This window comes from Cryptotermes secundus, unplaced genomic scaffold (assembly GCF_002891405.2).
Source record: "Cryptotermes secundus unplaced genomic scaffold, Csec_1.0 scaffold206, whole genome shotgun sequence".
NCBI classification, from domain to species: Eukaryota; Metazoa; Arthropoda; class Insecta; order Blattodea; family Kalotermitidae; genus Cryptotermes; species Cryptotermes secundus.
The window spans coordinates 796,872-817,734 of NW_019734313.1; the positions used below are offsets into that span (position 1 = coordinate 796,872).

Genomic DNA, 20,863 nt, shown 5'->3' on the forward strand with positions numbered 1-20,863 from the left:
GGGCGCTCATATTATAAGGTAAGGTTATAAAAACCATCTTTTAAGATCATTTTAGTGAAAGTTTCATGCTTCAAGGCGTACCATTCACTGCTCAAATACTAAAAAACCTGCTTCCATTGAAGATATAAAGGGCGCTCATATTATAAGGTAAGGTTATAAAACCACCTTTTAAGATCATTTTAGTGAAAGTTTCATGTTCCTATCTCATAGAATTTAAGAACAATGATGAATAAATCATTTTCGAGCAAAATTTAAATGGCCGGCTGAATATATTACCGCAGGAGACGCAGCCGCGGAATTTAAATTACCGCGTCAAAGGGTTAACACAGTTCAGAGATAATGCAGGTGTACGAGTTGCTATACTGCTTTCAAGACTGCTGTGACACAGTGAGAAATCTCCCCCATCACAAACAACAGTCATTCACATGAATTTAACAAAGCCATTCTTAGAGTAAAGATAGTTCTGGGACAACTTTGCTTTGGAAAAGTGAGGACAGTTATATTTCAAGGATGCCAGTTCACATATGAAACACCTTCATATCTTGGATACTGTACACAGTGTCACAAGTAATACTTTTCTCCAAGCTGACTTTTCACTTAAGGTATGTTATGAAGAAATATATCTTGGAACACCCCCCCCCCTTGTATGTATATTTTGCTCCAGGCTAGTAACTCAACCACATTAGTTTTTTAGTTTCTATTTCATATGCTTATACTTTGTCCACTGAAGCCAGTATGTTCATATCTGTTTCCTAACCATAATTCAATGTTGCTGATCTCTCAGGGCTTGAGGATGTTCTGAAGATGAAATCAGGTTGGTGTGTTGGAAAAAACTTTTCAGATATAAAATATGAATTCAAGTAACAAAAAAATTTCCTACTGAAAGACAAGTTCTTGGGTTTTAAATGTAAATTAGTACAAAAACTTAAAAGATAGAAATACTATAAATATGTGATGCATTCTGCTCTACTTCTTACATACCTAGTTTTCAAGTAAAGTGACATAAGGTCATACCTCTCAGACAACTGATGAAAGTTTGTATTGTACCACTGGATTTGTGTTACTGTAGCTCTTAAGTCTGTGATGATAGATTCCAAGGACAGAACAGCCACCAGCCTTCTTACTCACTCCCAAGAAAAACAAATATAAATATGATGTGAATGCATGACCCCAACAAAGAAGTATGTACTACAGCACAGCCCCATTACCGCTGTATTTCACGATGCAAATTTCATGCTGAATCTCTGAAATTAATGGCAACAGGAAGTTAAAAAATGTCATGCCCATCACTTACCATACCCAACACCCTTGCCAAATATTTATTAAATCGCTGGTTTGACATGTAGTGACTTGTTTAAACCAAACTAGTCATAGTTATGATCTTAGAATTTGGTATTCCTTTTTTGTTTGGTCAGGTAAAATTTGCTTAGTTCATACTGTTGTCTCCGCAAAGCAAGTATTTTCACATACAGTGAAAACCTTTGGTTGGTTTCTTAAAAGAGAAATATTTTTATATTCTTCATTGTCAAAAACAATTTATTTTGTTTCTCTGAATTTATTACATGGTAAAAAAAAAAAGAAGTGCAGATTATACAAAGGTTATTCTGCAGTGCAAAGCCATAGTTAAATGCTTCAAGGAAAATTCAATTCTTTCCATCAGAATCTAAAGCAAATGAATTATCACTTTCATGTATTGCTGTTTTATGACTGTCTCTATTATGATTATATTGTGAATGATGGAAAGTTAATTAGTGTTTAATTATTACAATAAACAAAAAACTAAACATTAATAGAAAGTAACAAATATTAAACCACAAGATGTTCATATAATGAAATTAAGAATAATAAGCAATGAAGATGACGGCCAACCCGTTTCAAATGTAAAATGCAAAGTATCAGCTGTGAAGCACTTATTCTTTCACCGATTCCTCAGTTGGTTGTGCAGTTCTGGTTTCGCCTTCTTTATCTTTCTTCTTTGAGCCTGAAACAATATCATCAATCCTCAACAGTAAGATGGCTGTTTCAACAGCAGTCTTGTATGTTTGAAGTTTAACCGATAATGGTTCCCATATGCCAAGTGCACACATATCTGCAAGTTCACCGGTTTCGCCATTGATTCCCCAGGTTTTTCCACCAGTAGCATGTTTAGCCCGTAAAGCTGTCAGTGTACGAACTGTATTTGCACCGCAATTCTGGATAAGCGTACGGGGAATGATCTCCAAAGCCTCAGCAACAGCGCGGTATGGCCACTGACCAATGCCCTGCACTGTTTTCCCCTTCTCAGCCAACATCTGTGCCACAGCCATCTCAACAGCTCCTCCTCCAGGCACCAGTTTTGGTTCTATCAGAATGTTCCTAGCAACATGCAGAGCATCTTGCAGGTTTCTTTCTGCTTCATTGAGCATGTCCTTGCTGGCCCCACGCAATAGTATTGTGCAAGCTTTGGGATTCTTACACTCTGTGATGAAACAGAAATACTCATCACCAAGCTTCCTGATTTCAAAGAGTCCAGCTCCAGTGCCCACATCCTCTTCTTTCAGCTCCTCAGTACGGTTCACAATAGTTGCTCCACAAGCCCGAGCAATGCGGTTGTTGTCTGTTTTGCGGACACGGCGTATAGCTGTGATCCCTGCTTTCAGAAGGAAGTGCTGTGCCAAATCTGAAACACCTTTCTCTGTGAAGACTACATCAGGTTTCACTGCAATCACTTCCTCACATATTTTCTGAATATGTTCTTCCTCCAACTGCAAAATACGGGTGAAGTCCGATTCTTTCAGAATTTCAACATTTGTTTGACTCTCTCCCTTCTTGTATTCCAAGGTGCAATCCAGAAGGACAATACGTGGGTTCTTAATGTACCGTCGCATCTTGGGATGTGTCACATCTTTGCTCACCATCACACCACGCAGCACACTTGATTCTTCAATACTCCCTCCTGGTACCTTCTCCACCTTTGCATATCTCTTAATGTCTATCTCACGATGGCCATTTTCTTCTAGCATCACCGTCTTAACGGCATCCAGAGCGATAGAACATGCCAGATCTGACCACCGTCCAATGAACTTTGTCCCAACACAAGACTTAATCACTTCCAGCAGTTTCACACGGTCATTAAGATCCAAGGCAATGCTGATGTTATCTTGTAGCAGAGTAACTGCGTCCTCCAGTGCCTGGCGGTAAGCTCTGATGATTACTGTCGGATGCATCTGTTGGGTTAAAAACTGCTCTGCGACTCCCAGCATTTCACCAGCCAATACAATTACAGATGTAGTTCCATCGCCAACTTCCTCATCCTGGGTGCGAGCTATCTCGATCATTGATTTACCTGCCGGATGCTGAACAGTAATTTCACGCAGAATTGCATTTCCATCGTTTGTCATTACAATACCACCCGATGGATCCATCAGCATCTTCAGCATAGCCTGGGGACCGAGACACGTTCTTATTACATCGGCGATGGCTTTTCCGGCTGCTATGTTTTCTAGTTGAACTTTCCTGCCGGAATCACGTTTCGTATTTTGACTCAAAACTAGAATTGGTGCTGCTCCTCCGCCGAACATAATTTCAGAAGATTCTAGACTAATAGAAACGTTTTCGACTACTTAACACTAAAACGGCACGACACAACCTTGCGCTTCTATATACGGATTAATACCAGGCGTGCACTTACAATGTAGCCAACGTTATCAGGGGAAATTACTTTTGTAGTACAAAATATCTTTTACGCTTAATAAAACTGTGTTAAAGTTCATTGATATCCAATAAATTGTGTTATTGAGCATGGAAGTTGGGTTTAAATTGAATATTAAGTTGTGAAATATGTTATAAAATCCAAAATTGGCTCGTGTATATGTAAATATTTGAATTGTTTCTACCATCATTGATTATCTAGACCTATAGAAAAGGTGATGTGCACTGTTGTTAACGTTTTAAATGTTCAGATCCACTAATTTTATTCATTCGATGCATTCGATGTACTGGTGATCCGTGGGTTGTAGAAAATGGAAGGAGTACTGTTTGGTTGTGTTTTGAAGTGAAGTATATTTCTTTTGTTTCTGTATATATCTGTATTTGTTGACAAATTATAGGTTAGCGGTAAAAGACAATAATGCCAAGTTTTTATAAGATTGAAATCAACAGAACGGAATGGGAAGTTCCACAACGATATCAGATGTTAACCCCAGTTGGTTCAGGAGCTTATGGCCAAGTTTGGTGAGTATCCATGCACTTTTAAAACCTCAAGGGAAACTGTCTGTTTAAAGGCTTTAAAATATAGTGTTGCCATAGGCACCACCAGCATAAACATTAAAGATATTTGCATTTTGCTCGCAGAGTGTATTCGTGAGTCGTATGATTCGTGGTATTAACAGTGACTGGAGACTGTGTTTTCTCTGAGTTAGGAAGAAACAGTAAATATTATTTATGTTAATATCAGGCCTAAAAGGATTATGTATTACATGTGGATGAATACGCATATATTTGATTTGTTTCATTCTGGTCCATCACAATAACAATATCATGAAAAGTTAAACATTCCATCTAGTGTGACTAGTGATGACGCTTATATATTCCTTACTCAGTCAGTCATACTTTAATAATGTTTCCAAGAGGAGAAGCTTTGTTATCTTTATAAAGTTGAGTTTACTGGTTACTGGTTTATTTATATTCCATAAGATCTTTACAATGTTGTGAGAACAACCATCGGATATAGGAACAGTCAGATAAAAAATCATTGCTTTACAAACAAGCAGATTGTCAAAATACAACAGTAGAAAATACAAATATAATACATGTTCATTCATTCATTCATTCATTCATTCATTCATTCATTTCCTTTATTTTCCATATATCTATACAGGCAAAAAACCTAAGATGTGGAAATAGTCCCTTTGATAATAGATGTATACATGTAATAAATTACATAAGTCACACAACTAAAATAATAACAATAATAATAATACACACACTAGTCAAGTAACATAGGCAATAGAAAAAAAAAACAAAAACAAGAAGCTTATTGCAATTGTAATTACTAAACATAATTTAAAAAGTGCATTACTATTAAAATAATAGATGTATACATGTAATAAATTACATAAGTCACACATGTAAAACACATTTGTCAATAAAAACAATAAAATGAAAATAAAAACGTATACTGGTCATAATAAGAACCTCACAAGAAACTCCAAAATCATACCTTAATATGAAATCATATGAGGATCCATTTACCAGTTGTATCATCAAGTTGCATGTTTATAAATTCATAACATACATTTTCAAGCTTTTATGATGTATAAGATCACGTGAATAAACCTATTCTTGTTTCAGTTTTTTAGCATTTTTTAGATAATAATGCCATAATATTGTAGGGGAGTTGTTACAGTTGGTTTTACATGACTTATTCCTTGTTACTTTCATATGAATCAGAGATTATGAAGACAAAATGGCCTTTTTCTTAATAGTATTGAGCTGTTACAAAGACCCCTCCACTTATGTTAATCAGTAGTCTGATTGTAAATGTTCATGCATTAGGATTAATAATTATCCATATCTATATGTTTCCTCTAGCTCTGCTGTAGATACCAAAATGCATGTGAAAGTGGCTATCAAGAAACTTGCTCGACCATTTCAGTCAGCTGTTCACGCAAAACGGACATACCGAGAGTTGCGCATGTTGAAGCACATGAACCATGAAAACGTAAGTCTTATATTGGTATGTTAATTGACCCACTTTTATGTTGTCATTTATTGTTCAATAGCAAAGTAGCTGGGGAATGCTTTTATGGTATGGTGTCCAGTTATGAATATTTGCATGTATGATGTGTTGGTATAGTTATTCTTCAAAAACAGATGTCTCTGATTGCATTTGTGATATTTAAAGTGGTACTTTCCTTGCATTTGGATGATCTTTACATTTTTGCAATGAATTTGGTTGTTGAATAACATCGGTCAGTTCAGTCTGTTACATATGTTTTGGGACATGACTTCTGTGATAAGATTGGTAGTAGATGTCACAATAAATACTATCTGTATGAAACATCTTTGAGGGTACTTATTACCTTCAGTAGACAACCTTACAAAAGGAAAGTCCTGTGTGTTCAGTGAGATCTTTAGTATGGTGATTTTGATTTCCAACATATTGTCATGTGAGAATGTGTTGATAAGAGAATCTAGTAACTGATGAAGTGATGGCCCGCATCATTCATGATGTAGCACCCTCAGAGATGTTTTGAGTGCAGTATACATGAATACTGTTTTGTAAAGTTTTTCCAGTTCTTGAGTACTTCATTTGTGTTTTGTATTTTCAATAATTTTGCATGTAAATAAGTTTTAAAAGTTTGTGACGATGGTACATTAGTACAAATATTATGTTTCTGGACATTATGCATTGTCCTGTTTTTATCTGAAAGCACCGTCCTGTTTATTTTTCAGAACAACGTTTTTAGATTGGGATGAGCTCTATCAATTCAGCCCAACTGAGTAGGTTTTACCTGAAGACTGAGACAGAATCCTGTCTCCAAAATGTTGTGTTTTGAAAAATAAACAGGACGGTGCTTTTAGATAAAGACAGGACAATGGATAATGTCAAAAAACAATATTTGTACTAATTTGGCGTATACTTGCAAAGGCTTGATGCTAAGTTTTAATTTTGTTTAGTCTCTCTTATGAAACATTTGCCTTTTAAAATGTTATTAAGTTTTCTTAGTTATGGAATTTAATGTGATTGGTCTTTTAGAGTTTACACTTGAAAAATGCAGGAAAAGAAAGGAGTTCAAAATTTCTTTGTTCATGGTAAAGTCAGTATTTTTTATTATAAAATGGCATATCTACTGTTTAAGTAGGTTTATTTGCCTGCAACAAATTGTATGGTTATTTTCTGAATTGCTATACTCTTATCCCTTTGGCTACGTTGATTTAATAGAGGTGTTCCATAGCTCAGGCAGTTGGTTTAGCTTCCAGTGAGTTCATGTGAGATTTGTGATGGACAAAGTGGCACTGAAACATGGTTTTCTCTGAGTTGTTTCAGGTTTCCCCTGCTAATCATCATTCTGCCATACTCATCTATTACCACCCCCTGAGGCATGTCATAACCCTGACAAGCCACCATATTATCACATCCTTGGTCTTTAAGCTGGTGGTTTTATCTCTAACCCAACATGTGGCTGGTTACAGGGCAAGGGAGTTATTTTTTCAATCCCTAATAATTTCCAGGTCAATATTATACAAAGGTTGAAGTTTGAAAATCAGAATGATTGACCCAAGTGTTCTTAGGTATAGACATATAAAACTTCATGGAATAATCTTTAGTATGAGCCTTATGTGATCTCTGAAACTCAGAGCACAAGTTATGAAAATCCGAAATAAGGTGCTTTTGCTAAAATATTGGTTTGTTATCCAGTCGGCTAAACCTTCCAGTTTGTTAATGTCTTTGATACTAGAACAGTCCAGAAAGATTTTTCATATCTTGATTCATGATTTAGGCCTTTTCAGCATCAGCTGTTTTTTAATATCAGATGAGATGTCAGTTTGATTGGGAAATGTAATGACAATGATGCCAACCATTTTGTACTGATGACAGTTTGTCCTGCCTAACCAGTATTACTTACTGTGGTCAATAATTCCCACAAGTATTTACTGCCATATTAAATAGCCTGTGATGAGTTCCTGTCAGATAGAGATTAATTTGCTTAGTGGGGGGAGTCCTAATTGGGTCCCCTCGGCCCTGCAGTCACTGATTGGCCTATTGTAGCCTGCCTCAGGTGATTATGATGATGGAGAATTTGGTGGAATGAAGACTGGCAAGGGAAACCAAAGTACTCAGAGAAAACCTGCCCCAGTGCCACTTTGTCCACCACAAATCCCACTTGACCAGACCCAGGATCGAACCTGGGCTGCCGCGGTGGGAAGCCAGCGACTAACCGCTTGAGCTATGGTGCGTCCACCTAACAGAGATTAAATAAAAATAGCAAAATTACAGACTTCTGCAGTTTAGTTTAGTTTGTTTACTTCCCTATTCTGTTCACAGTAATAGTAAGGTTACAAATTATATATTTATAAAAAAATCCTGCTAACCGAATTGAGTCATATAAATTATATTTATTGACATTATCATTTGTGATTTCAGTCATACTTTCCTCATTTTGTGATTTTTTTGAACCTTGGGAGGTGTAATTTAATTTACACCGCTTCCACCTTCCTTATATTTGAAGAGCATTATTTCAGACATAAACCAGATATTTTTAATAAACTAAAATGAGCATAATTAAACCAGATCTTGTAATATTTTGTTTGAAATTGAATTTATTTCACACCAAATTACAGTTACTTGACTTTAGCGATAAGTATTAATGGAGTTTTGTTATTTAGTGATATGTCAACTGCAGAAGTTATCTACCACTGTAAGAAGATGTTGGAACAGTCGATATGAAAGGACTAGATATGTTGCAAGGCATGTTGTGAGCTACTGTTGAGGCATTTGCTTGGATGTTCTGAGAAAAACCATGGATATCCTGATGATAGTCAGTATCCCAATTGAGATTTCATCCGGACATCTCCCAAGTCAGAAGCTTTACCACTTGAGCCAGATGAAATTAAAATAGAATCAGAGTAAATACATTGTTTGTAAAAGGTAAAGTTGTCACTGTGCTTAACTAATTAAGCACTACTCCATGAAGGCGTATGGGGCAGTGGATGTATAGATCCACATTTTCTTGACCTCGGCACTAGCTGGAGTTGAGTTGTCATCTTCACGCTCCAACCGCTTACCCCTGGAGAAAGAGCCCCTGGTACCCATTGGATTGGAGGTTGGGTGAACCCCAGAGCCGATCTGGACAATCTGGGGAAGAGAAAATTCTTGACCCTACCGGGTCTCGAACTCCAACCCCAAGATTGTGCAGGCCAATGCCGCTTGCTATGCTGACTACACTATCCCAACTAGTATACATTGTATGCACACTGTCATTTATGATTAAGCTTAACTGCATTACCTTGGAACAAGAATATGTGGGACTATACATCCACTTCCCATATGCCTTCATGGCATAGTGCTTAATAATTTAAGCACAGGAACAACTTTACCTTAATTTTACCTTGGAAACAAAATCAGTTTTTGCCTTATAGATCATTGTTGATTACTGATCACTGAACAACAATGAAATCTGACCAGCAAAGCCAGTTTTGACAAAATCAGTTGTTCCATATTTGAACCTCTAGTACAGATACTATTATTTTCCTGAAGATACCATCTATGCAGTTTTGTTTAGGGATGTGATCTTCATAAGGTACTTAAATTGAAGCAAAATTGTTAGAGCAGTTTTTTTAGAAAATCATTTTAATTCAATTTAATTTATTGGTACTTCAAGTGATCCATACAGGTGATAACAAGTCACCACAGATATAGAAGTAGTCCATTATTAAAAATGAGTACAATAGTAGCAGATGCTTTGAACTTGCCTTCTGTTTGTCAAATGTGAAGTAAACCTTTACTAACATCTCTATTTATTCTGTAATAAGGTAGTTTCATCATTAATGCACCATGAATAATACAGTCAGAGACCTTAGGAAGTTGAAAGAAAAATCCTGATACAAGGCATTTATGATTAGGTGCTTGTAATATTTCATGAGTAAATGTCTGTGCTTTGTTGGTTGTTGGGTAAGTTATAAGAAACTTATCCATATAATCATTCTAGCAATAATAAATATTTGTTATAGGAGTTTGCTATGTAGTTGTCTCTCCAGGCATCAACAGTCCCACAGTATCAGCTGCTGATATGGAAATACTAATATGGGTTATGTTCCAGTTTAGATTTTTATCATATATTTTCCAGATCAAATTTGACAATTGTGCTTTTCTCATACGCAGACTTAAAAGACTGACCGTGAATTATGGCCACTGTGTCCGCAGGTAATGTTACATTATTTTGTTCCAGGTGATTGGTCTTCTGGATGTGTTTCATCCCTCTACTTCACTAGATGATTTTCAACAAGTGTAAGCAAAACTGACTTACTGTTCTTACTAAGTATTTCCTTTTCTGTCTGACGGAGTCAGTGAACTAAGTCCATGCAGCAGACACCTTCATAAGAAGCTAATAGTTGCTCAGTTCATCAGGAATTCTCCACTGTTTATGGAACTCAAAGGTTCATTATTATGCTCACACCTTGTTTTCCAAAGATCCGTCTTAATACTTGTATTATCCTCCTATTTGTGCCTAGGTGTCTTCTCTTTTGGATTTCCACCAAAAATTTTGTAAACATTTCCATCTCTTTCATACATCCTGCATTCACCACTCATCTCATCATCCTTGATTTGTTTGCCCCAATACACATTTGATAAGAGATAAATTATTGAAGTAGCTCCTGCAGCTTTGCTTGACCTCCCATTACTTTTTCTCTCTTGAGATCCAAATATTCTCCTCAGCACCTTGTTTTTGAATTCCTTCATTCTGTGTTTCTTCACTTAAGATGAGAGATGAGGTTTTGCATTTATAACTGACTAACTAAATGGAGCAAAGCTTTTCTTCAGAAGTTGATAGTTTTTTTGACTTGTCAAATTTCCAGCATTGTATGGAACTCAGAGATCCAACATGTTCACTAATGCCTGCCGCTGGCCTCCATCATGAGCTAGATTAATCCAGTCAAAGCTATCCTACCTTTTTTCTTCAAGATTCACTTTAATATTTTCTTCCCACTAAGCCCTCAGGCTGGTCTCTTTCCTTCATGTTTTGCTACCAAAATTTCGTATGGACTTTTTTCTTTCCCATGCAAGCTACATTCCCCAGCATTCTCACCCCCCTTGATCTGACCATTGTAATATTTGGGGTGTACAATTAAGAAGTTCCTCATCATGCATTTTTCTATTATTTCCTTTGTTCTAGGTCCAGATACTCTTCTGAGCTCACTGTTCTCACACTTCTTCAGTCTGTGTGAGGAACTAAGGTTCATACCCTTACAAAACAGAGCAGACTAAATTTTAATTCTGTATAATTTAGTCTGTTCGTGTTTAGACAGAAGTATGGAGAAAAGGTTCTGAATAAAATGATAGCAAACTCTCCCTTAATATAATCTGCTCATAATTTCTTCATGAGTATACTTTTGATTTCTTACTGTTCCCAAATATTTCAGCTTTGCCACATTTCCAAAGAATCTGACAGCTGTCGTTATGCTCTGATTTTGTTCTGCATTCTGGTGATGGAATGTCAGTGTATACTTTGATTTCTCTGTGTTCACTTCTGGACCAGCCAATCTCCTTACTAGCTGTCAGAGAGCCTCTGTTTTTCTTTATGTCATTTATGTTTTTGACCAGTAAATTAACATCAGCATAGACCAGAAGTTGCTGTATTCCATTTAATATTAGACTCTCTGGGTCTTATTGGACATTCCTAATGGTATATTCCAAACCAGTAGCTCCCAAAGCGGGCTGTACCGCCCACTGTGGGCAGTAGAATTACCGAGGGGGCCGCTGGAAGTGAGCCCCTCTGAGCGAGTTGTTTGCTTGTTTATGATTAAGGTGACATCAGACCAGACACTGGGAGACTGGTATTGCTTCATGAAGCCCATCAATTGCATTAAGAATTTACTAACAGTGAAGTAGTGACTAAATTTGGTATCTTGTTTCATTGTTATTATCTTCCTTAAACCGCTATTCTGAAAAGTGCTTTTTATAGGGTAGGGCAGGAGGCACTGGGGATAAGTTTATGGAACCAAGGAGGTGGTGGCCCAAACAATTTGGGAACCACAGTTATAAACCAAAGTTGGAAAGTAAAGGCAACAAAGCATCATCTTGTTCCAGATCATTCTGAATAGCTGCTTGACATCCAGGTAAAGAGCCCCTGTACTCCTTGTCTAGGAGGCTAGGTGGTGCCCAGAGTCAATCTGCATGCTGTGGAGAAGAGAAAGATCTCTTGCAGCCAGCTTGCCTCTACCCTGTCACTATACTGACTGAGCTATCCCAGCTCTCTCCTGAGTTATATATCTATACAGATGATATACTGTTCTATTGTACTTCCCTTTTCCTCCCGTATCTGATGAGTACAGAATATCTGCTCTGTTACACTGGAACCCACATTGATGATCCCAAATAATTTTTCTACGCATGGAATCAACCTTGAGAGAAGAATGTTCAATAAAATTGTGACTGTAGATGATAAGAATATTTCTCAGTAAATACTACAGTAATTATACCAGTAAGTCAATGGTTTGAATGGTTTATTTTATATTCCATAAGATCTTTACAGTGTTGTGAGAACAACCATCGGATATAGGAACAGTCAGATACAAAATCATTGCTTTACAAACAAGCAGATTGTCAAAATACAACAGTAGAAAATACAAATATAATAAAAAGTGTGTTCAGGAAATAACGGGAATTTTAAAATTTCGCGGGTTTGNTGTATACTGGTCATAATAAGAAGCTCACAAGAAACTCCAAAATCATACCTTAATGTGAAATCATATGAATTAAGCTAATTTATCAAAATGTAAGAACACAAATAAGAAACAAGTCTAAGTTGTATACACACCATATTTGTATAGTTAAAATTTAAAGAACGAAATTTTTATTGCATACTTACAGCTAAACATGAAAATATACATGTCATACTTAATACATAAGTGTCACAAAATTAACAACCTAACAAATAAATTCAAATGGGGTCTTATTACATGCTTATATCTGCATAAATGAGTAATAAATTTTAACAGATATTTAAAATTATGGTAAACAACAGAAGTATTTATATAGGTGGATTTATCAATTGGATTCAGTATAAAGATTATTTTTTATATTTAAACAATTCATCAATGCTATAAAATGAGTGAAGGTATAGAAATTGAAGTAATGTCTTCTTAAAAAGATTGATATTGCCATACAGATGTTTTATGTTAATTGGGAGATTATTAAATATCTTAATTCTGATAAATTGAGTACCTTTCTGATAAATCGATAATTTAGCAGATGGAAGGTTGCAAGGTGTGCACAACGCTTCACACCTTTACTAGTTTTTAACTTTACATCTCAGTACATTCTGAATATTAAATAAAAAGTATAATACATTCCCTCAAAACAAAAAACTCCTCAGGTTATGTTGGAATAACAAGTAAAATTTTAAAAGTTTGTGCAACTCTTATCAGTAGCCCATTAACCCACATCTGTAATCACTCGCTATCCACAGGAATCTTTCCTTATCATCTTATGATTTCAGTAGTAAGACCACTATACAAAAAAGGCGACAAGACTAGTATGTCAAACTACAGGCCAATTTCACTGCTAACTACTATCTCTAAAGTACTTGAAAAAGTTATGCACAATAGGTTAAGTCATTATTTCCAGAGTAACAATATACTAGTCCCAGAACAGTTTTGCTTTAGGAAAGAAAGTTCCATTGAGAATGCAGCCTTTAAGTTAACAGACAGTGTGTTGAAATCTATTAATAAAAAAATTCATGTTGGTGGAATATTCTGTGACTTGGCAAAGGCTTTTGATTGTGTAAATCATGAAATTTTATTAACTAAATTACATTTCTTTGGCTTTCAAGGAACAGTGTTAAGTTGGTTCATATCCTACCTAACAGATAGAAAACAAAAGATTGAAATCAAACCACCAAATTCAATCCAAAGTGCCTACTCAAACTGGGGAATAATAAAACATGGAGTTCCACAGGTGTCAATTTTGGGGCCTTTGCTTTTCATAATTTATATAAACGACATTCCTCCTACACTAAGGACCTCAGCAATACCTATAATATTTTCAGATGACACTAGTGTTATAATTTTGGTAAAAATTTAGATGATTTCTGCATGTTATCAAGCAAGGTTCTTTTGCAGATGAGTAAATGGTTTTCTGCAAACAAGTTGTCCCTGAACCTAGAAAAAACAAATGTAATAAAATATATAACAAAAAACTCACCAGAATATCCATTAAACATAGGCTGTAATGATAAAGATATAGAAGAGGGAGTAAACACAAAATTCCTTGGCTTGCAAATTGATAATCATTTAAACTGGAAAAACCATATCAATCAGTTGATTCCAAAGTTAAGTAGAGGATGTTATGCAGTTAGATTCATTTTACATATTATTAATGCTGACAATCTCAGATCAATATATTTTGCTTATTTTCAGTCTTTAATGAAGTATGGAATAATTTTTTGGGGTAATTCATCTGACAGTAAAAAGGTATTTACATTGCAAAAGAAAATTGTTAGAATCATGATGGGTGTCAAATCCCATAATTCCTATAGAGATCTATTTAAGAGACTACACATCTTAACCTTGCCATGTGAATATACACAATGAATATATATATTCATTAATAAACTTCATTACAAATAATGAATAACATTTTCGGATGAGTGTGGATGTATACAGTGTTAACATGACACAAACACTGTCTTCATAAACCAGTTGGTATACTCTCATGTTTTCAGAAAAGCGCATATTATGCTGGGATCAACATTTTTAATAACCTGCCATCTGATCTCAAAGGTCTTATGAATGAAAAGGCACGATTTAAAATAGCACTGAAACGATACTTAAATACACATTCATTCTACTCTGTTGATGAATACCTACTGTCTAGAAAATAACTTACGTATCTTTAAATAGCCTTGTGTGTAAAAAAGTAAAAAGAAGTAAAGCTATCCATGTACCAGGCTGTGAAGGCCCATAGGGTTGTGAGACGTTGAGGGTCCCACATTATCTAGACATTTGGCTTGAAGATGGCGGTAAGGTTGTCAGCCTTAGCGCTGGCCGCGCTCTACTCTGAAGGAAAATTATTTAATTAATTCCTGGTACTCATTTCTGTTAGAGGCTGTTAGAGGCCATAGTGTGGCTGGAAGGATTAGGTAAAAAAATCCAGTGGCCTCATCGGGACTTGAACCCACAACCTTCCGGCTTGTAGCATAGTCCCTCAACCAACTACACTACTGCGCGCCCTCAACCTTGTGTGTAGTCACTGTGTATTCTTGGTTTCTCTTGTGTGAGAACTCCATTGGGTCTGTATGGATGTTTTGTATTTATATGACATATTCCACATCCTACAGTCATTTTGACTAACTTTGGATCCATGGAATGTAATGTAATAATAAGTGTCTGTGTTTGTCTGTGTCTCTGTATCGTCTTGTCTTATGTGTCATATACTCTTAAGTACTTTCAGTTTTACATAATATTCCATTCCTTCTCATGTTCTGACTATTCATTTCCAATTTTGTCTTGTCTCGCCCAAAGTCATTTTGTTTGTTATCTTGCCAGTCACACTTTCTTAGAGTATCTTTTAGCTTCCATCCTTTTCTTTCTCTTCTCTTTATGTCCTCAAATCCTCTTCCTAAGTTTGAATGTCTTCTACCGAGTCTTCTTCCATGTTGTCCTACCAGCCGAACTTTCTTACAGTACCACATCTTTCACCTTCCATTCTATATACACTTGGTCGTCGACTTACTGCCTATGCGACTTATGACCGGCCACACTCACGACCACAAAAAAAAAATGGAAAATAAAAGATGATTAAAATGTAAAAGTTTTTAAAAATAAATTATAAAGATGATAAGAAGATTAGAAAGGTTAAAAAATACTGTTAATAAATATATGGCTGACATACAACCAGATCGACTTAACGACCTGTCAGTCAGAATGGAAGTTGGTCATAAGTCGACTGTGAATTTTCTATGACATGTTTTTATGATTTAAACATCTGAATTCATTATGAAATAACCTGTTAAACTGTTTAATGAAAACGTATATTGCAGGACATACCTTGTGGCAGAAATTTTATTGAAACAAAAGCTAATGTGGTAGCATAATTATTTTCCCCCTCTTCCAGTTACCTCGTAACACATTTGATGGGTGCAGATCTGAACAACATAGTGAGGACACAGAAACTATCTGATGATCATGTTCAATTTCTTGTCTACCAGATTCTTAGAGGTCTCAAATACATCCACTCAGCTGGCATAATTCATAGGGTAAGATCATGTATATATATAATTCCGAACAAGTTCACAGATGAGGAGTTCTGTTCTGAAAATGTAGTGAGATTTCTTAAATATGTCAGCAAATTCATGAATGCCAGAGGTTTCCCTTTCTAAATTTATAGTGGCCTTTATTCCTTCTTTTGAATCACTGTTCATATGTAATATGAAGTATTGTTTGAAGTACACATTTCAAGTATTTTTAGTGAAATTGTCGATGTATTGCTTCTCTCTTCTTCAGAATGACAGCATTTTCCAGTACTCATTGGCTGATAAGCTTCTAGTTTGAAATGATAAATAAAATACACCTTGAAGAAAGCAGTGAAAGCCTCAAATCTTACAAAATACACCTTAATTTCTCTGTAATTTGACTTTAGTGAAACAGATTATTTTTAAGCATTCTGATGTGGGGGATGATGAACATCTGCCTAAGCATCAACATGAAATGTGGATCTATGTCTTCATACTGATTCCAGAAGATTACATAATATCCTTCTTAGTTCATTGGATTCACAACATGAAAGCATTTACGCAGTCATTTAGGAGGTACTAACAAAATATGGGTGTAATGTTATCTTTTCACATTAACTTCTGTAAATAAACTAATTATCCAAAATTATCACTGTCCTTAAAGAAATATCTGTTAACTTGTGCAATATCAACAAAGCTCTGAGACCATTGATTCCTGACATCTGTGACATTTTGATTTCAATTGCATTTCTTCACATTTAATAAAAGTAGTTGACAAAAGGTAATAAATAATGGTGAGATCTTGTTCAGTCCTGTTTTGTTGTATGAGCACCCTTTGCTGCTGATTCCTGTCAAGTTGTGCTGACATGATATTGAAACTGTCACAAAACATATATATGATCCTTTCATTTTGTATTTTAAGGTAAAATGTGTATTATTCCTTCATTTTGCATTTTAAAGTACATAACTTCATTACTTTAAATGTTTCTTTTTGTTATTTCATATTTCATTTTTAATAGGCATTTTAAATCCTAATATTATATTTATCTGTCATTCTTATCATGTATTGCTTACTTTTAAAATGCTGTTACTCTTTATTACATGTAAGAAAATAGAGGATTTAAATACCAAATGCATTGCTGATAGCCTGATTTTATTTGGAGGGTTTTAACCAGAAATGGTGTTACTCATTGCCGAAAGCTGTAATTTTTATTTGCTAATATAAAAATCACACAAAAATATTTATTAGAATCTGTCGTAACACCACAACAAGATGGTCGAGGTCAGTATTACCTTAGCTACATGTTTCGGCATTTAAAGCCATCTTCAGACAAATACATAGTTATTACACTCAGAAACTATTGAACTGCATTTCAATAAGGTGGTACAATAGGGCTGGATACTTGACAAATATGCTGCACTATAATAATGCAAAGTATAAAAATGCAATAAAATTATAAACTGGTTATAAAAACGAAAGTTGTACAATTAAAAATATGGTTAAAAACTATTCATGTAATATTTCATATTATGAAGTCTGTTGTTGCAATTGTATTGTTATATTCCAACAGACATACAGTGGTATTATTCTTGCTTTGTACACATATGGAATGTTTAACTGCTTTGAGGCCTGTGGTATCAGTGCATTATTATTTAGTATTTATCTGGAAATGATATGAAAATAATAGCTATTAAGTTTATTGTGATTAACTACGAATTGATTTGGAGTTGATATCATGGTTGTACGGTTTACTTACTGTTTGACCAATGCCAGATTTTATGTGTGTATGTCTGTTCTCGTGGGAAGACAGATTGCAACTGATTTAGTGGTATATGATGTTTGTGTTGTTTGTGGTGTTGGTGCAAGGAAAGGAAGGGAGTGGGGGAGAAGTAGAGATAGGGTGTGTAAGGATGTTGTGGGATGGGAGGTATACTTGTTGTTTATGTTTGGTATGCATCCATCCTTTTTCGCATGGCGGCCATCTCTTCTTGCCAGGCTTTCATGTTGGCCTGCCTATCGGCCAGCAACTCCTTGTGGCTGGCCTTCATTTCTTCTTGGGTGGTCCCCCCCTTTTTCTGCGTGGCCTGCAAAATGGTGTCTGTCTTAACCTGGTTGGCGTTTGCCTTTTCCTGCATGGCCTTCATTTCTTTCAGCATTTCCAATATTTGTTCCATTTTTGCAGGACAACACTGTAAATACACACTTCAGTGTTTAGTCCAATGATCGCTTCAGTCAATGAACTCCAACCAAATTGTGTCATGTTTCAGGTCATAACCATTGCTGAAGAATCCAATACTATCCAAGCTGCCAACTTCTGACACCAAATATGTCATATGAAAGGGGTACACGTGATGAAATGACGGGTTCTAGTTCAGATGATTGGATTTATTAACAGCTTGGTTGCACACTCTCTCTTTAGTTTCACTCAAATACAGCGCTGTTGCTGATTTACACTCTCCAGTTCACCATTGCACACTCACTAGGATTCTCTTCCACTAGTCGTTTCCTAGCAACAGATCTCCGCACAGAAACTGTCACTTGCAATCACTCTAAATATTACACATCACATGTTCAGTTCTTCCTGCATCTACTTTGCACTCACTCTGTGAACTGACTAACACTGACTAACTGTTTTGACTGACTGACTGACTGACTGACTTCTCTTCTGCGGAATACTCCAAATACTGGCTAACACTGTCTTCAGTGGCTGCTACATTTCAACTGACTCCTTAGGCATTCCAGTCTCTCTTATAAACCCTCAATCGGACAGGCAGGAAACACAGCTTGCTTCACTGTTGCATGATGCCGTGTATACAGTGGCATTGCTTTGGTAATGTTGCCGAGAGATGTTTATTGCAATGCTGCGTAGCAACCAGTGCACATTTGCTTGCCTTGGCACGGCACAGCATGGAGAAACACCACTTTCCTTATTGTTGCGTAACCTCGTTCTTGTTCCATGGTTGCGTAACTTGGCAACCAACCGTTTATCAAGAGTCTGTCTTCGTGGTAACTTGTTCTACATCCTGTTGCCCAACAGCAGCTTCACATGTCACACTAATATTAGCCCGTAATTCTTTGCAGTTTAGACAAGTCAGTCAGTCATCAAAATTATGCTGTATTGAGCTTGTGTAATTGCAGGACTTGAAGCCATCAAATATTGCAGTGAATGAAGACTGTGAATTAAAGATTCTGGATTTTGGTTTAGCAAGGCCCACAGAGAATGAGATGACTGGGTATGTTGCAACACGATGGTATAGGGCACCAGAAATTATGCTAAACTGGATGCATTACAACCAGACAGGTAGATAACAGTTTTTTTTCCTCTCTCTTCACGCTGAAGTGTGTGTGTGCATATTCATGAGGTGGCAGTGCATTAGCACTTCGTTTGAGTTTTCTTGTGGTTTTACTATGTCAAAATGAACTCAAGGATGTTATCTTCAAGTAGGCCATGACTCCTTCCACTGTTCTTTTCCTTTAAATGTAATAAATCTTAATGAGGTTTGTATTTTACTCATATGTTATGTTCGATGTTTTTTAGTAAGAAATCATTTTTAAAAAATTTTATAAAATTAAGTTGTGTTTTTTTTATTGCTGGTGGGGTGGGACTAAGTCCCTTGTACTGTGGCCACTTCTGGCCTGTTGTACCAGCCCCAGATGATTGGTGAGGGTGATTGTGGAGCAATTGGTGCAATGAAGATTGGCAAGGGAAACCGAAGTACTCGGAGAAAACCTGCCCCAGTGCCACTTTGTCCACCACAAATCCCACTTGACCAGACCCGGGATCAAATATGTGCTTAATATAAAATGTAAATATGCTGCTGGCATCCAGCACTTCCAGCATTATTCAGAAATGCAAAATTCCTGTGAATTGTGGCACATCAAATTTCCGTCTTGTTTTATTTTCATTCACATGTTGTCATTGTTGCCACTTCCATTACCAAACAGGGTGGCCTAGAAGAAATGCTCTGTATATTCAAGAGGTGCTCAGTTTGTGTCTTGAACAGAACACTAGCTATCCTGGCTGACGTTTTTCATGGTTTCCCTTAGTCCCTCCAGGCAAATGCTGGAGTTTTAGCTGGATTATGTTGTGACTGCTTCCATTCCTAATCCTTTTCAGTTTACCTATCATTTTGCTATTTGTATAGTCTGTAATGCTGAAAGCATACAATAGCCCACCACCACCATCATCAGTTGAAGTTAAAAACTGGTTAAAAATTTAGTGATCTAACCCTTGAAGTCTTATTTCCTTGAAGCTGTATATTTTATATTTTCTTCATGTATCTATATTTTCTCAGATTTTCAGTGTGATTAATCGTGTATGAGATTTGAGACTTTCATGGCCATGAAAGTGATGGTCAGTGCCATCACCTCTTTATCTTTTGTGCAGGCTGTTTTTACAACTTCATTGCATTGTCTGTCCAGCAGTTGCACCTCATCGATATGTCTCGGAAACTCCATTTTAGAAACTTGAATTTTCTTTATATTTCATGCCATAGCACTGTAGGCCAGATCAGGCTGACTTTTTGTGTGTGTGCATGTGGGGAGGGGCACTCATGCTAATTTGTGTTCTTCATTAAGTGTCATTATTTTCAAGCACTTTATGACACAAGACAAGAAATATGACAATAGTTTATTATTGCATTATTAATGATAGGTTGAGACATTTTCTGATGTACTTGTATTTATTTCCATGTTCTTTTATGTATGCAGTGGATATCTGGTCAGTGGGTTGCATCATGGCAGAACTTCTTACAGGGAGGACTTTGTTTCCTGGAACAGATCGTATCCTTTAGACCAGTACTGTCCAACGTTCTTATGTACTCTGGCACAATTCACTGATGCCTATGGAGGTGTGGGCGCCACCACACTACTACTACTACTACTACTACTACTACTACTACTACTACTACTACTACTACTACTACTA

At 36.2% G+C, this 20,863-nt stretch overlaps 2 protein-coding genes across 3 annotated transcripts in view; one reads left to right on the forward strand and one right to left on the reverse strand.

Annotated features, from left to right (window-relative positions):
- Nucleotides 1–1,518: 1,518 nt before the first annotated feature.
- LOC111868513 (T-complex protein 1 subunit gamma) lies at nucleotides 1,519–3,665 on the reverse strand. The gene has a single exon (XM_023859206.2). The coding sequence runs from the start codon at nucleotides 3,558–3,560 to the stop codon at nucleotides 1,911–1,913; it is 1,650 nt and encodes a 549-aa protein (XP_023714974.1). The 5' UTR covers nucleotides 3,561–3,665; the 3' UTR covers nucleotides 1,519–1,910.
- Nucleotides 3,666–3,962: 297 nt separating this feature from the next.
- The window catches only part of LOC111868512 (mitogen-activated protein kinase p38b), a 45,684-nt gene continuing 28,783 nt past the window's right edge, over nucleotides 3,963–20,863 (forward strand). For both annotated transcript variants that reach the window (XM_023859204.2, XM_023859205.2), the window contains exons 1-6: nucleotides 3,963–4,212; nucleotides 5,572–5,701; nucleotides 9,933–9,991; nucleotides 15,818–15,959; nucleotides 19,075–19,237; nucleotides 20,647–20,718. In XM_023859204.2, the coding sequence (XP_023714972.1) occupies nucleotides 4,109–4,212; nucleotides 5,572–5,701; nucleotides 9,933–9,991; nucleotides 15,818–15,959; nucleotides 19,075–19,237; nucleotides 20,647–20,718 (670 nt within the window). In that variant the 5' untranslated portion in view covers nucleotides 3,963–4,108. The remainder of the gene's footprint in view (nucleotides 4,213–5,571; nucleotides 5,702–9,932; nucleotides 9,992–15,817; nucleotides 15,960–19,074; nucleotides 19,238–20,646; nucleotides 20,719–20,863) is intronic.

What these genes read in the sequence shown, in the direction of transcription:
- LOC111868513 (XM_023859206.2), bottom strand. Translation starts at nt 3,560, where the DNA reads ATGTTCGGCGGAGGAGCAGCACCAATTCTAGTTTTGAGTCAAAATACG.